The following is a 15,176-nucleotide window of genomic DNA, read 5'->3' as shown; positions in this document are numbered from 1 at the left end:
ACAAATCCCATTCAAGTCATGGTATAGATACTCATGTCCAAATCATCTAATATTATCTAAAATTTAATGTGAAGCTCAACAAAGTCACTCAAAGATGATTTGAACATGATGCACAAAAAATGCTAATATCGGTACCATGACATGAATGTGATTTGTGCCACAAATACTCAAACGTTATATTTGGAAACAGTGCCAGGGAAACTAAACCAAGGCATGGATTGTTGTCATACCTTGTCCATAGACTGCTTACAGGGTAAGGAAACAAATATATCATTTTGTAATTTGGGCAAACTATCCCTTTAAGCATTTATACATCATGGTATTATAAAAACATATTTAAATGCACTTCCAAATCAAATTGCAAACATCTGTTGCTTAGCATTTTATTTTCACAATTCTTCCCATTTGAGTCCAGTTCACTGTTTGCTAAAAAGATCGCCTACTGTAAAATAATTTATAATAAAATGTGTGTGTGTACCAGATTGATAGTAAGTGTTCCTCTGTTTCTAGAAGGTTAGGCAGAGTGGCAGACTAAGGCTGAAATGTTGCTAAATGAATCTATGGGAAATGAATCAGATGACAACATGTGGCAATCCTCAAGATCCCGAGTGTAAGTTAAAAGTCATGGTTTGACATTGTAATAAAAGACGAGAAAATGATTTGAATGCCTTCAAAGCATATATTTGAAAATGCTGCCTGTTGTTAAACAGTACAAATTCCCACCACACCATGCATACGGTATGCTAAATCACCATGTAGTTTAGACAGACAGGGGGCTTAAGCCATACAGGAGAACAGAAGGTGATCCATAGTTCTCTAAATGAATCACGGTTGTATACTATGTCATCCTACAGGTTCCACTCACTTTGGAGGGGGTCGAGATACTTCACACTCTAAAAAAGCTATCCAAACTCTGGGTATAAAGCTGGTTGGCCATCTGATTTAGCATGAGGGAGAGGTTACAGTCCGGTAATTTGGTTTCCATGTGTTTTGGTGCTGCTGCTGTGCTTCAGGCAGTGACAGGCTTTGGTAGTCCGTGTTTAGGCTGCATTGGCTGGGCAAGTGAGGGGTTGAACCCCCTTGAACTCCAGGCCCTTGTTGAATTGAACCTCCAACACCTTGGATGCCTTGGTTATCTTCAGGTTGCGCATGCAGCCTTTGAATGAAGTGCTGGAAGTCAGGCCAAACTGCTTGAGCCCCTCTGGAAAAGGGAAAAAAAGAATTGATTTATGACTGTTATTTTCTGCCCCACTAAGCACATTTATGCTTCTATTTCATAAATCAGAAAGCCGATGACTGCTTGACGTTATAACTTTGATTATATCCTGAGGTTTAAAATAGGAAGTAAATCATACATTTCCAACATCATAGTGGAGCACGGTTTGCTACACAATATCCAGGGTCGTGTATCCAGGGTCAACTGTGTTTCAGGAGTTATACAGGAAACCTGATTCCACAGGCATCCCACGGGGCACAGACATCAATTAAACGTCTATTCCACGTTGGTGCAACTTAATCTCATTGAAATGACGTGGAAACAACGTTGATTCACCAGTGTGTGCCCAAATCAAATCAAATGTTATTTTCACATGCGCCGAATACAACAATGCAGTTTTAAGAAAAATAAGTGTTAAAAATAGATAAGTAAGAAATTAAAAAATAAAAGTAACAAATATATATTTTTTTAACCTTTATTTAACTAGGCAAGTCAGTTAAGAACAAATTCTTATTTTCAATGACGGCCTAGGAACAATGGGTTAACTGCCTGTTCAGGGGCAGAATGACAGATTTGTACCTTGTCAGCTCAGGGGTTTGAACTTGCAACCTTCCAGTTACTAGTCCAATGCTCTAACCACAAGGCTACCCCTAAAGAGTAGCAGTAAAACAACAATAGCGAGGCTATATACAGGGGGTACCGGTACATAGTCAATGTGCGGGCGCACCGGTTAGTCGCGGTAATTGAGGTCAAATGTACATGTTCTACATGATACATTTCTAACTGAATGTTCAATGTTTGATAATGTTGCCTCTACTCAATGTGTCCCAGGTGTGAAACGCTTGGTGGGTGGTGTCCAGGGGAGAACGACTGGCCGCTCTCATTGAAGCCATGAAGTTCAAGGTCAACTGCGGTACTGCAGGCATTGTTTACAGAAAACAGGGTCCCCCATTATAGGGGAAAATGGCAATCTTAACAGCAATCAAATAGATTTTTAAAGACAATCATAATTGCTTCTATTACACTAGATGTATGCCCTTGAACCGATTATTTTAAAATCTCACCTCACACAGAAGAAGTTCTAAGTGTAATTTAGTAGCTCATGGCAGCCTGCAGTACCTCGGTCGGCCTTCAACTTGAGATACTCAATGAGAGGGGGCAGCACTGAGCTAGCCTGCAACGTCACTTCCTGGACTAGCTCAAAATGCACATGTTATGTCTACATAAATCTCCCACTAGACGCCATCTTAATTAAAGGGATACTTCGGAAATTTGGGATTTTGGCCATCTACTTCCCAAGAGTCAGATGAACTCGTGGATACCATTTCCATGCCTCTTTGTCCAGTATGAAGGAAGTTAGATGACTGGAAGTCTATGGGTATCTGCTAGTTAGCAATTGCACTAGTTAGCAACTTCATTCCAGCTGCACGCAGAGACTTACAAATAATATCCACAAGTTCATCTGACTCTGGGGAAGTAGATAAAGGGAATCATTGTCAAAATCCCAAAGTATCCCTTTAACCGGCTACCTGGGATTCAAATGCGCTATTGAGTCTTCACATAGGAATGAATGGTGTCACGTCGATGGCTTTGTCCATTCATATATGCAGTCCTTGGTGGTGTTGTACGAACCTGGGTATCCACCAACGTAGATGGGGTCGTTGGTGTCAGCGGTGTTGGACCTGGCGTTGGGGCTCTCTGCTTCCTCCTTCCTGCCATCCACTATGATCTCCAGCCTGTGGCGAAGCTTGTGGGCTGTGACCGAGTGCCACTGACCGTCACAGAGGCCTGCCTCTACTTCGGGCTGGTACTCCGCTGTGATCCGGCCAGCTCCGTTGTCCACGTGGAACAGCAGCTAGGGAGGGAAGAAGACATACTCAGAATACACCTGACTTGTCCAATCGGTAGTTTGTAAGAAAACATGAGTGTTAGTTATGAGCAACCATGATTCTGTTGAACCCCATTCATTCATTTATACAGTACAATAGCTTTGCATGCTCATGGTTGTTAGGCTTTACAGTAATAGATTGTAGAGTCTGGTTAGAATGAAATGTGTGTGGGACAACAAAGCAGTATTGTATTCTGTGTTTGTGTGTACCTTTCCATTGTGCAGTTCGATGCCCAGGCCCTCCATCTTGGTGTCCACCTGGCTGCTGACCCCCAGCAGAACCCCGTTGCTCTGGGACGTACGGAACTCCAGCTCCAGAGACACGTCTAGACCCACCCTGTAGGAACCCACTGGACCAGAGGACAGGAGATACAGGAAGCAGTCAGAATTGATACAACAACTGCCATGAGATTGAAAAATAACTTTGAAAAGTTGGTGTACCATTCTTATTGTCCCTGCGTTATTTATATTACGTGATTGTTGGGATATATTGCATTGTGGGGTCAGGAGTTTTTCCTGGTCAGGTCACATGTTCAGGAACAACTCCAGTTCTACGTTTCGAGTGTCAGAATGTACCTGCTTTGACATATCCAGAGCCATCAAAGTAGGTTCCCTTCTCAGTGCTGATGAAACAGCTGCCCACGTGGTGGCTGGAGGTGGGCGCGTCCATGTCCAACACATTACCCAGCATCTTGAAATTCCTGATGCAGCCATTGATACTGTACAAGACCTAGTAGTGGAACACAACCAACACTATACGGTCACACATGACTTCTACACCGAAACCACTCATTGACCATTTGAATGCGTCCCACAACTTGGAAATGATTACTGTTAACGTCAGCACTTTAAGCTGATCGCATGTGATACAAAACAATTGCAGCAACACAGAGTCTACAGCGAGGCTCGTGTTTCACTTCCTACAAAGTGAAATACAACACCAGGCCAAATGTGAGGAAGCGTGTATGAACGTACTGGTCCGATCCTCTTGGTGGTGTAGTTGACGGGCAGGCCACCTATGTACAGCATGCCAACCACATCCAGGATGTCAGCCTTCTTGGGGCTGGTGGTCTGCTTGGAGTAGCGGCTGTCTATCACCAGTATACCTCTCTGTTTCTCTCTCATCACCCGGATCTGAGACAGCAGAAAGGAAAATCATTTTTCGGGGGGGACGGGGGGGGGGGACGACAATAAGGACAACAACAATCTTTAATACACGATGAACATAAAGTACTGTAGTTTCTGGTTACTTTGCTTGCTTCCTGTTTTGGCCAATTAACTAGTCAGAGTGGTTTTATAGCCTCATTGTGACATAGAGTATTTAGCTGTCTGCTCTCACCATATAAACTCACTCAGTGAAGTAGACCCGATGGTAACTGCCTACAGACTCTGTACACCATGTTAGGGGTTATACATGACGATTCATATTGGCTTCATTGTTGCTATGAGGATTGTTTCACCAGCTGACTCGAGATCCCAGACCTTGTGCCAGTGTCCGTCGTTGATGATGCGTGGCACGCTGACCGAGGTGTTGCCGTGGCCCAGGTCGTAGCCGAGGTGGGCCATGCCCTCCTTCACCTGGACGGTGGCGAAGTCGGCGTGGTTGATCCTCGCCATGTAGAACACCAGGCCGGACTCTGCTGTGGTCCGCAGCTCAAACTCTATGATCAGTCTGCAAGCAAACAGATTCACAACACTCTCAGTCCAACATGGTGTACAGATGTTACCCATGTCTCTGATAACATTACTATGTGTACGTTAGATAAGAAAAGGTCTCATTTGGGCTTTACTGTTATCAAAGCCATTCGAAGTCGACATACCTGTTCTTAACCTTCGTGTCATCGAATTCAAATGCAACATGGCTGTTTTTGGAGAGCCCAAACTGTTTGGCTTTCTCTAAGACCACTGGAGATGCCTCGGCAGCACAGGAAAGCTGTTGAAGTAGGGGGGGTAGCAGTCATCTTAAAAACATCATATTAACACGATCTCATTCAGAGAGTGCATTAAGCGACAATGCAAACCTTCCATTTAATATGAATATACAGTAGTTGACCTTTTGTCTAAAGTGCTATTCTAACATGTGCCACTAGATGGCGCTAATGAAAAAGACATGGAGTTGCTATTATTAAGACCACCTGAAAATTGACATTTGTTTTTGAATCTGAATCACTTATTTTGTACACTTCTGTACATGAATACATTTCTATGCCATTTTTTCTATATTTTTGTTTAGACACAAAGGCTCCCATTGCTTAAAAGGGCATTTATTTAACTTTATGTCACTAGCCCGTTTATAAAGAAGAACTACTACAACCATATCGACTTACTTAGAAAGTACATCTCATCTAAGATAATCCCCACTGAAAGTAAAATGTCTGCTGCCAATACTAAGAATATGGACATGGAATGTATATTTCACATGAGCAACACATCTTCACACAGGCGGCTTGGTGTTGAAGGTCTTTGGCTGAAATCCAATGGGATGAAGGTTCAGCAGACACGTACTTAGATGGGGAGGGGGTAAGAACGTGGACATGTAGGGAGAAGTGAGTGAGAAGAGTAGAGTGGTACCGGTGGGACTGTGACAGCACTGTGGTCAGGTTCCTCTGTGGCGGGGCTGAGCTCTGGAGGTACGACAGAGGGCGGGTCCTAAAGCAGCGGCAGGGCGGGGGGGTGAAAGGGTTAAGCTGTGTTACACACTGCCAATCGGATTGGCTACAGCATTCATGACACAGGCGGTCCACCAATCAGGCTGGGGCACTGATGTTGTGAATGGCAAAAGTCTGCACAGCAGGTAGATAGAGGAACAGTGCTAAGGAAAGCATCACAGTAGTATTATAGAAATGCACATTTTTTCTGCAAGCCAAGAGAGCTACTACCAGTGACAATACTGTCGCAATCTATACATTTGCCTACGATGATGCATCCATGGATATGTATCATGAAAATATATGAGGAAAATACAGGTGGGGTAGGCCAATGCAAGGCAACTTGGTTAGATATAAGAGAGAGAGAGAGAGAGAGAGAGAGAGGACAGAGAGAACGCTGCTACACTACCTCAGCTGTCAGCCAGAGAGGATATATTGAGCACAGGAGCTATAAGAAAGAGCCCTGTCAACACTGCAGCTTTACCTATAAAGCAAACCTAATGGATTGGAAAACGACACATTCTTTATTCCAGCCACATCAACCTCTCTGATAGTGTATTTAGACTCAGGGCCAACCGGCCTGCCTGGCTGAGCATTGCTGGGGATGGATGTCAGCTCTGTATGACTCATGGGGAAAATGTATCACGCCATCATAGGGTGGGAAATGAGTAATTTAACCTGATACCCCTCAAGTGGGAGTGGGACCTACAGTGGGAGGTGGAGGGCTCTGTCTGGGTGTCGGGGTGGGTGGTGGTACAGCAGCAGCCTCAGGTTGGAGCAGCTGGGACACGTCTTCTACCTTGGTCCCCTCCTCCTCTTCTTCTGGGAGGGGCAGCGGGGGAGGGGGAGGAGCCAGGTCGGGACACTGGCCGATTTCTGCGTTCTTAAAAGCCACGGGCTGGGAGAAGTCTGTGAGGCTGTAGGGCATAACCAAGCGGTCAAGAAAACACACACACACAAATGCACAGACGTGCGCGCGCACAGACACGCAGGGCGACACAGACACACAGGCACGCAGGGCGACACAGACACACAGACACGCAGGGCGACACAGACACACAGGCACGCAGGGCGACACAGACACACAGACACGCAGGGCGACACAGACACGCAGGGCGACACAGACACACAGACACGCAGGGCGACACAGACACACAGACACGCAGGGCGACACAGACACACAGACACGCAGGGCGACACAGATACACAGACACGCAGGGCGACACAGACACACAGACACGCAGGGCGACACAGACACACAGATACGCAAGGCGACACAGACACACAGGCACGCAGGGCGACACAGACACGCAGGGCGACACAGACACACAGACACGCAGGGCGACACAGACACACAGGGCGACACAGACACACAGGCACGCAGGGCGACATAGACACACAGGCACGCAGGGCGACACAGACACACAGACACGCAGGGCGACACAGACACGCAGGGCAACACAGACACACAGACACACAGACAGGCAGGGCGAGAAAGAGAGAGTGTGTAAATGGGTGATGATGGGGCTTGGCTATCAGTGTAATCAGTTGAATTATGATCATGGTTATCAGAAAGGACAGCCCCATTAAAACCAACTAAATATGGGTCAAATGTGTTTAGCCCACTGGCGAGAGAGAAAGAGCGAGAGAGAGAGAGCACTGATTCCTAATGATAGGATTGTATTATCATCTGTAGAGAGAAATAGTTGAGTGACAGCATTTACAACCTCTTTAACTGGGAGAAACAAACTCGCCATGAAACAGCAACTACTGCCTTCCATCAATAATATCTACGATCAGGATAACGAATGGTGATGGTAGATAGACATAGATGTACTAGGGAGATAACAGGAGATGGTGAGAGACGTACATAGTATTGATCATGAGGTTCCAGATGCAGCCTTCGAAGGGGTCGTTGGGTCTCTGGGAGCTGAGCTCTACATCAGGGGGGATACCCCCGATGAACAGTCTCTTGATGCCCATGGGTTGGTCGTTGGGAAGGGCCTGCTCCCTCTTCAGCTCCTCGTCCACCTGGACGGCAAACGACCTGGACAGAGAACCACGCAGGTCAGTGAGACACTTTGAGCCAGCTCGGGCTAAACATGAATGGCTGGGAACTCGTTTTTTTAAGACACCAGTTATTGTGCTGAACTGTTAGGACGCTGTTGTTCAGTGTATAGCAATACCAATGTGCGTGTGTCGGTGTGTGTTACGCACCTGCCGCCCAGTCTCTCGATGCGCAGTGTGTGTTCTCTCCCGTCGTGCAGGATGTCCTGGTCAGGCTTGCGGACCACCCTGCGTGGGCTGTGGCTGCCTGTGAACACCAACACCTCCAGGGACCCCTTGTTCAGCAACACGGCCAGGAAGGGCTGCAGGGGAAACGAGAGGAGATGAAAGGGGGAAGAACCATGGAGGCACAACAACATCCAATCTCAATGACCAACACCACCTCAGGACAGACTCAGTGACACAGGGTTATACATGATGGCATTATCGCACATAAACACTGTGGCTATTAAACAAGGGCTTTATGTGCTATCTGGGACAAGTCAGGACAGGCTTCATGGGCTATCTGGGACAAGTCAGAACAGGCTTCATGGGCTATCTGGGACAAGTCAGGACAGGCTTCATGGGCTATCTGGGACAAGTCAGGACAGGCTTCATGGGCTATCTGGGACAAGTCAGGACAGGCTTCATGCGCTATCTGGGACAAGTCAGGACAGGCTTCATGCGCTATCTGGGACAAGTCAGGACAGGCTTCATGCGCTATCTGGGACAAGTCAGGACAGGCTTCATGGGCTATCTGGGACAAGTCAGGACAGGCTTTATGCGCTATCTGGGACAAGTCAGGACAGGCTTCATGCGCTATCTGGGACAAGTCAGGACAGGCTTCATGCGCTATCTGGGACAAGTCAGGACAGGCTTTATGGGCTATCTGGGACAAGTCAGGACAGGCTTCATGGGCTATCTGGGACAAGTCAGGACAGGCTTCATGGGCTATCTGGGACAAGTCAGGACAGGCTTTATGCAACATGGAGCCCTGAAGACAATTAGAACTGTATACCCTTTGCCCAGAAACATGAACAAAAACAAATTCATGATGAAACCTCACAAACTTTGAGAACGGAAGTAAACTTCATGTAATTGCATAAATGATATGCTTTTCAACCCTGAGGGCCTATAGCATTTATGTAAGTCCTCTATTTCTCTACACTGCTTGATTCGATTCTGTCTGGGCAGAACTTCAGAGAAACTGCGTCCCTCTCTGAAACATACCAGGCAAGAAATAGATAGATTTAAGTGCCTCTTGTTATGATTAAATTCTCTGTAATCAGTCCAGCGCTATGGTGAGCACATCCCTCGACAGCGTAGGAATTGCAGACTAGCATGCACAGAGGGAGTTTGCCTGGGGAGAGTGAGGAAGCGCTACCGTCACAATACCTCTGGTCTGATTCAGCACGCGCTCCTCCTGTCCCCCTGCGCAAATTGGCAGAATGAATGACGCGGACACGGAGACCCGGCGAGGCCGACTTGTACTCATTCGAAATGACATCCACTTCATTTACCAGGCCCTAATGATTTTCAAAGGTGACGGTCTGGACCTTTCCCGGGGGTTATCGCCGAATTGGACGTGATCCATCAGAGGCCTGTTGTATAATCTATTTCTTACTAACGGCACATGAAGGGGGAATGCTAGAGGTTAAACCCACTATCATTTCCTGCAGCCACGGGCCATAATTGATGTGCTGGCCCACAGAGGTCTGCAGGCGAAGAGAGGGAGAGATTGAGAGAGAGCGAGACGAAGAGTGCCCTAACAGAGACGCAGAAAGCCATATTTTAATCATAGCCGTCGTCGCAAATCTCCCAAGCCTTTAGCCCTCTGTGAAAGATGATCAACTTTTGTTTGCTGTCGGGTGAAAGCATAATGATTACAGCTTACAGGCAATCCATCTCCTTTATCGTTCATTTAATAAGGAGCCGTGCACACAGCCGGAGTTGATTATCAATGTGCTGTTAGTTTTTCAAAGCAACTCAGCCAGACAGCACAGAGCCCCTTATTAAATTACAGAAATCTAGAAACACCTCCAACAACAACTCCAATTCTACTGGGAAATAGGATGCAATGACTTATAAAGAACAAGGAGGTGACATTATAGAGGACTAGGTGCCTAGTTAGGAGGCAGTGAGAGTGTGTGTGTGTGTGTGTGTGTGTGTCATCGTCCTCCTCTTACTTCCCCAGACTGCCTGCGTCTCCTCTTGGGGAGTTGGAACTGGGAACTGGCTCCATTGGTGCTCCCACTGCCAAACAGGATGATCCCCTTATCGCTCTTGGTTGCGAAGGACAGGCTGATCTCTGTGCCGACGTCGAAGGACATGGACCTCAGCTCCATGTGACCTGGTTTGGAGAAGCTCACTGTGTGGAGGTTCTGTTGGGGAGAGACCAAAGATCCCGGTCATTCCCAGCACAATCAATTGAGAGTCATCAGTCATTTTCAGGGTTATTTTTTTATCACCTGAACACTGTATAATTGTACAGTAATAGTATGATGCCTGTTGCTTTCTTTATAATGTTCTTATCAATTTCAGACTTATGTCAAACATGATAATAAACCTTCTTTGTTAAAGTACAGCTTGTTAGAGTACCACTGTATGCATTTGCATCATCTGGCATTGACACAGGGTCCACGACAAATGAAAACGCTGAATTGAGCGTGAATTCTTGCAAACATCTTCCAAACACAACTGAGACGTACAAACCAGCCTTTGTTGAATTCAAAATGACTTCTCTCTCTCTCAATTCTTGGCATTGTTACACTCTTTTTTTTTGCGTTCCGTGTCTGTGGTGTCTGCATAAATATTTAAATATTATTTCCCGAACAAAAAGAACACGCTCAGAAGCAAGCGATTCCTCTTCGTTATGTGCCCTATCAATCTCTCCTTATTCCGCTTATTCTTTTTCAGTTTCTTCACTTCAGTTTTCTGACCTCACTCATTTATATTCTTCCTCGTGTTTTTTTTTCCGAGGGATGTTCGTCAACGTGTCGGGCCATGTTTCGTGAGCAGGCCTCTAATGTGTAAGTAGTTAAAGGGGGTGGGGAAAAGAACAGGTGTATGAAAGAGGAAGAGTGCTCATATAAACTGACCTCCACAGCGCAGCCTTTGGTCAGGCCGGTGTAGTCGGAGCTGCTCAGCAGGTTATAGGGTGTTCTGGAAACCTCTATATCTCTCATACAGCCGGCATACCTCTTCTTGGTAACCTCTGACCTGCAAAGAGAAGAGAGCGCCGTTCTGACCTCCATTCTGTTCATTGTGGAAGTGCTGTCCTCCTCTCAGGAGCCAATGACTTTGAGACGTCGACCAAATTGAGACTGCGTTCACTCTGCATGAATAAAGTCGGGCTTCTTTTTTTGTTGTTGAAGGTGTTTGAAGAACATTTCTTTGGCGTACCTTTTATCTGGGGTTTATTCTAAAGCCATGAAACAATTAGATAGCAGCGGCTGCAGAGCAGACGCAATGCTACCGAAGAGTACCACATTGTTAAAAGTTCATTTCAAAATTTGCGACAAAAGTGCCAGCAAATTCCATTTCCATGAACATGCAAGACAAGTGGTGGGGGTGACAACACAGCAGCTATTGAATAAAAAGGAGCTATTGAAGGAGCTATTGAATAAAAAGGAGCATCCTGCTGGTCTTCAGAATTTAGTGCTCACGTTCAGTTGGACTAATATCTCAAACCTCCATTGAGAAATGGAGGGCTCTATACTGGCTCTATTCTGATGACCAGCTTGCTGCGTTAAAGCATCGACAACTTAAGAGCATATTGTTCTGAACTAAATGCATGGTAAAAGCCAAGTTACAAGAGAGGCATTAGAAAGTCAATGGGTATGCATGCTGGTGCATGCCGAAAGGCGATACAGTAAACTTTAACAGTACGTGGTTTTACCTTGACTTGATACTGTAAGAACAAAACATAAAAAGCATATGAGCGTTAGCACAGCGTACGACCCACAAATGAAACACTGTCAAAACACGTAGACGGGAGTCACAATCACAAGTGAAGAAAGTGCATTCAGTTCTCCCTGTGTGTGTTGAAAGGGCATATAAAGGCCTTTAGAATATACCTTGGATGCTGCCGGAGACTGTGAAGGTCTAACATTCAACGTTCACAATGACATTGCTAGCGTTCATGTTATCTATTGTTAGAGCTAAAACGGGAGCTGACGCCAGAGAGGGCAGTGACAACGTGACACACTGACTTGAGGTCCGGCAGAAGACAGTGGTGTTCTAATGGCGACTGTCTCTCTGTCTGCCTGGCTGCCTACATCCCTTGTCAATCCTCAACTTTCATCGCCAAATGTGACAATATGAGAAGAATAGGAACAGTGGGTAACAGACTGTACAGTACTGAGTGTCTGAGCAAAGAACATAGCAAAGGTGTAAAGACAAGCTATCCGAGGTGTACTTTAGTGTGTGTGTGTGTGCTGATGTGTGTGTGCTGATGTGTGTGTGTGTGTGTGTGTGTGTGCTGATGTGTGTGGGTCCGCATCAAAAACAGACATGTAGCATAAGGCCCTACTGTGGAGGTGATCGACATCCTACAGAGTACATACCTGTAGTTTCCAATGGTTGGCAAACCCCCGAAGTAAATCCTCTCCTCCTCCTTGAGGTTGAGCCCGGTGGCAGAGCCTTGGGATGATACCACCAGCTTCTCCTCTTCATTGGTGTCTATGTCCACGATGGTCACCGTGGCTGGGGTGGAAGGAGGGTAAACGGCTGTTCCGCAAAAAGCTCTGATCAAGCTACCAAGGCTGTAAGGTTCTACAAACTACGCAGTCTCTACAAACGTCAACTGGAGTGGAATGTTGTGCGTGTTATGATGAGTGTGAGGGTCACCTTGCTTCTTCATGCGGGCCATAGTGAAGGACTTCCACCTGCCGTCGTTGTGTCTCTTGATACTGAGCACCGAGCCGGTGCCTGAGCCCAGGTCAAAACTCACCTTCACTAGACCATCACTCAACTCAGCACTCATGAAGTCCTTCTGTCTCAGAAAGAGAGAGAGAGAGAGAGAGAGAGAGGGGGAGAGGGGGCATATTGAGTAACATTGATAACCAATCAAAATCTAACACACATTTCACAGTTTTCATCACTGTTGAACTTGAAGCGTTTGCTAGTCCTCGTTACGAGACAGGTGTGTGTATATGAGTGAGGTTACCGTATCCTTGGTGGCGAAGTACATGAGCAGGGAGTCGGTGGAGAAGGAGCGGAACTTGAACATGACGGTGGAGACGTTGGGGTTCCATCTGGTGGGCCGGCTCACAGCAGCATAGCCCTCCCCATCAAACTGTACCGTCCCCTCTGTGTCTGACGGCTGGGGGCTGGAGAACACCCCCCCCCACCAAACACTCAGCGGCAATCACACAGCCAAGTGAACATTTAGTGCACACAATAGTGTATGGTGAGCTTCTAGAGTAAAAGATTTGTGAACGTTCACGAGATCGACAACAGAAGTGAACCGAGTCCGTACACTTACGCGAGACATTCATATCAGGTTCTCAATGTGATGTGAACATGCAGGCCTACCTAACCACACATCCTTTGCAGTCTCCTTCTCTGTCTCTGTAGTTCCACAGGCCAATAGGTTTGTTGTCCAGGTATGTCTCTCCCATACACCCGGAGAAAGTAGTAGTTTTGACCGCGTCCGCTTTCTGCAGGACAAACATTGATACATAAACAACGATATGAATAAATCTGGCAAAAGAAAAGAAAGAAAGAAGCAACAAAAGGACTAAATATGTAGCTCTGGGATAAACCTCTGTATGGCAAAAGGTGATACTACCTTCACACTGCCCAACATGCCGCCGACAAACAGGTAGGCATTCTGGTCCACATCCAGGATAGTATAGCCCTCAGGAGAAGTGCCACTCTTAGAGGTGGGCATGATGCCAGCTTTGGGACCCTCCAGTGCATGGACAGAGATAGTGCCATTGATACCATTCCTTGGGACCAATACAGAAATGATCAGATGAGGAATTAAAACTTTGTGAACTTTTCAATGAGGAGAGCCTACCCGGCACAGTCAATGTTAAACGACGAACTAATGAATAAACTCATAGACGAATCCATTTGAATAATCTTTGCTCTGGAAAAAAGAAGAAGATCTGGTGTAGAATACGTATAACAATGGCATTCTACCGTGAGGCCTCGATGCGATGCCAGTTGCCGTCGTTGATAGTCATGTCAGGGTACTCAACCTTGCCCACTCCAGAGCCCACGTCCCACAGGAAGTTGACCTTGCCCTTGCGCATCTCAATGGCCAGGAAGTCAATCTAGAGGCAGACAGATGACAAGCCAATAAGATGCAGCGCTGCAATCTCCTATCTGATACCATTACAGGTCCATTACCATTCTCTCTCTCTCTATGGGTCTAGGCTGCTGTAGTGTAGCACAGTGCAGGACACATTAGAATAGGATCCCGAGGAATTAAGAGTCACAGGAAAATCAGGAGAGGAGCAACAGGACTGTGATTTCCCCAGGGAAATCAGTGATGAAACCAGATGAAATAGTCTGATTTGAGCGGCCCGGTTAATTGCTGCGCTCGCTGTTGCAGTACATAGACGCAATATCACCCATTCTCTCCTGAGGATCTCACAGGGAAACAAATAACCTTTTATTATTTTCTCTCTGACTTTAATATTTATCTTGCATGTTGAGAAATATCCACTGGTGGAACGATTTCCAGTGAATTGGTCAACAACACATTACACATCCCAAGCTAGAGACAAGCCCAACCTAAAACAGTGAGAAAAGGCCCTAATAATGTCAAGTTCCACACACAAATGTATTAGTTGTCCAGAGGTTTACCATATTAGGGTTAAGTGATTTACTTAGTGATTGTATCCACAAACACACACATCCATCCCAGTGTGGTGCTATCTCCTCTGACTCACGTATTTGGCACTGCCCAGGTAGAAGAGTAGGTTGTCAGGGGAGGTGGTTTTCACATTCACAGTGATGGTGTTGTAACGACCTTTCTTGATTTCTGGTCGATAAGCACGGATACAGTCTCCCCCGGAGGACACGGACACTTTAATCTTTATACGGAGACACCACATGGATCTTTCACCAGACAGGACTGAAAAGGCCCGACCCACTGGGCACACACTGGTTGAATCAACTGTCATTTCAATGAAATGACAGTTGAACCAAAGTCGAATAGACGTTGAATTGACTTCTGTGCCCAGTGGGAAGAAACGTTCAGGAAAACACAACTGTGTAGTAACAGAAGTACACGTGCAAGAGCAACAATTTGTTATGACTCTTTTTGTACTGAAAAAAACAAACAACTTTCTCAAAAAGCCTTGAGTGTAAGAGACTGTGTGTGGAGGAAGGAGCAGAAAACATTTTCTTTGATAGAATGTTCTTT

The 15,176-nt window shown here is 46.1% G+C and overlaps 1 protein-coding gene across 9 annotated transcripts in view; it reads right to left on the bottom strand.

Moving 5' to 3' along the window:
* Positions 1–369: 369 nt before the first annotated feature.
* Positions 370–15,176, bottom strand: part of lama2 (laminin, alpha 2) — a 137,600-nt gene continuing 122,793 nt past the window's right edge. For 4 of the 9 annotated variants that reach the window (XM_031800294.1, XM_031800295.1, XM_020455532.2 and 1 more), the window contains 21 exons: positions 14,701–14,844; positions 13,946–14,079; positions 13,590–13,749; positions 13,334–13,458; positions 12,966–13,128; positions 12,647–12,791; positions 12,364–12,502; positions 11,697–11,708; positions 10,897–11,017; positions 9,985–10,179; positions 7,970–8,121; positions 7,623–7,799; positions 6,462–6,669; positions 5,676–5,753; positions 4,925–5,037; positions 4,587–4,776; positions 4,080–4,238; positions 3,681–3,834; positions 3,315–3,454; positions 2,849–3,071; positions 370–1,201 (listed from right to left, as the gene is read on the bottom strand). In XM_031800294.1, coding sequence (XP_031656154.1) covers positions 1,041–1,201; positions 2,849–3,071; positions 3,315–3,454; positions 3,681–3,834; positions 4,080–4,238; positions 4,587–4,776; positions 4,925–5,037; positions 5,676–5,753; positions 6,462–6,669; positions 7,623–7,799; positions 7,970–8,121; positions 9,985–10,179; positions 10,897–11,017; positions 11,697–11,708; positions 12,364–12,502; positions 12,647–12,791; positions 12,966–13,128; positions 13,334–13,458; positions 13,590–13,749; positions 13,946–14,079; positions 14,701–14,844 — 3,093 coding nt within the window. In that variant the 3' untranslated portion in view covers positions 370–1,040. The remainder of the gene's footprint in view (positions 1,202–2,848; positions 3,072–3,314; positions 3,455–3,680; positions 3,835–4,079; positions 4,239–4,586; positions 4,777–4,924; positions 5,038–5,675; positions 5,754–6,461; positions 6,670–7,622; positions 7,800–7,969; positions 8,122–9,984; positions 10,180–10,896; positions 11,018–11,696; positions 11,709–12,363; positions 12,503–12,646; positions 12,792–12,965; positions 13,129–13,333; positions 13,459–13,589; positions 13,750–13,945; positions 14,080–14,700; positions 14,845–15,176) is intronic. The other 5 variants (XM_031800296.1, XM_031800297.1, XM_031800299.1 and 2 more) reach the window with 2 other exon arrangements.

Source organism: Oncorhynchus kisutch, linkage group LG21 (genome assembly GCF_002021735.2).
Source record: "Oncorhynchus kisutch isolate 150728-3 linkage group LG21, Okis_V2, whole genome shotgun sequence".
Taxonomy (NCBI): Eukaryota; Metazoa; Chordata; class Actinopteri; order Salmoniformes; family Salmonidae; genus Oncorhynchus; species Oncorhynchus kisutch.
The sequence above is the reverse complement of the archived record's forward strand: the minus strand, read 5'-3'. Positions and strand labels throughout refer to the sequence as shown.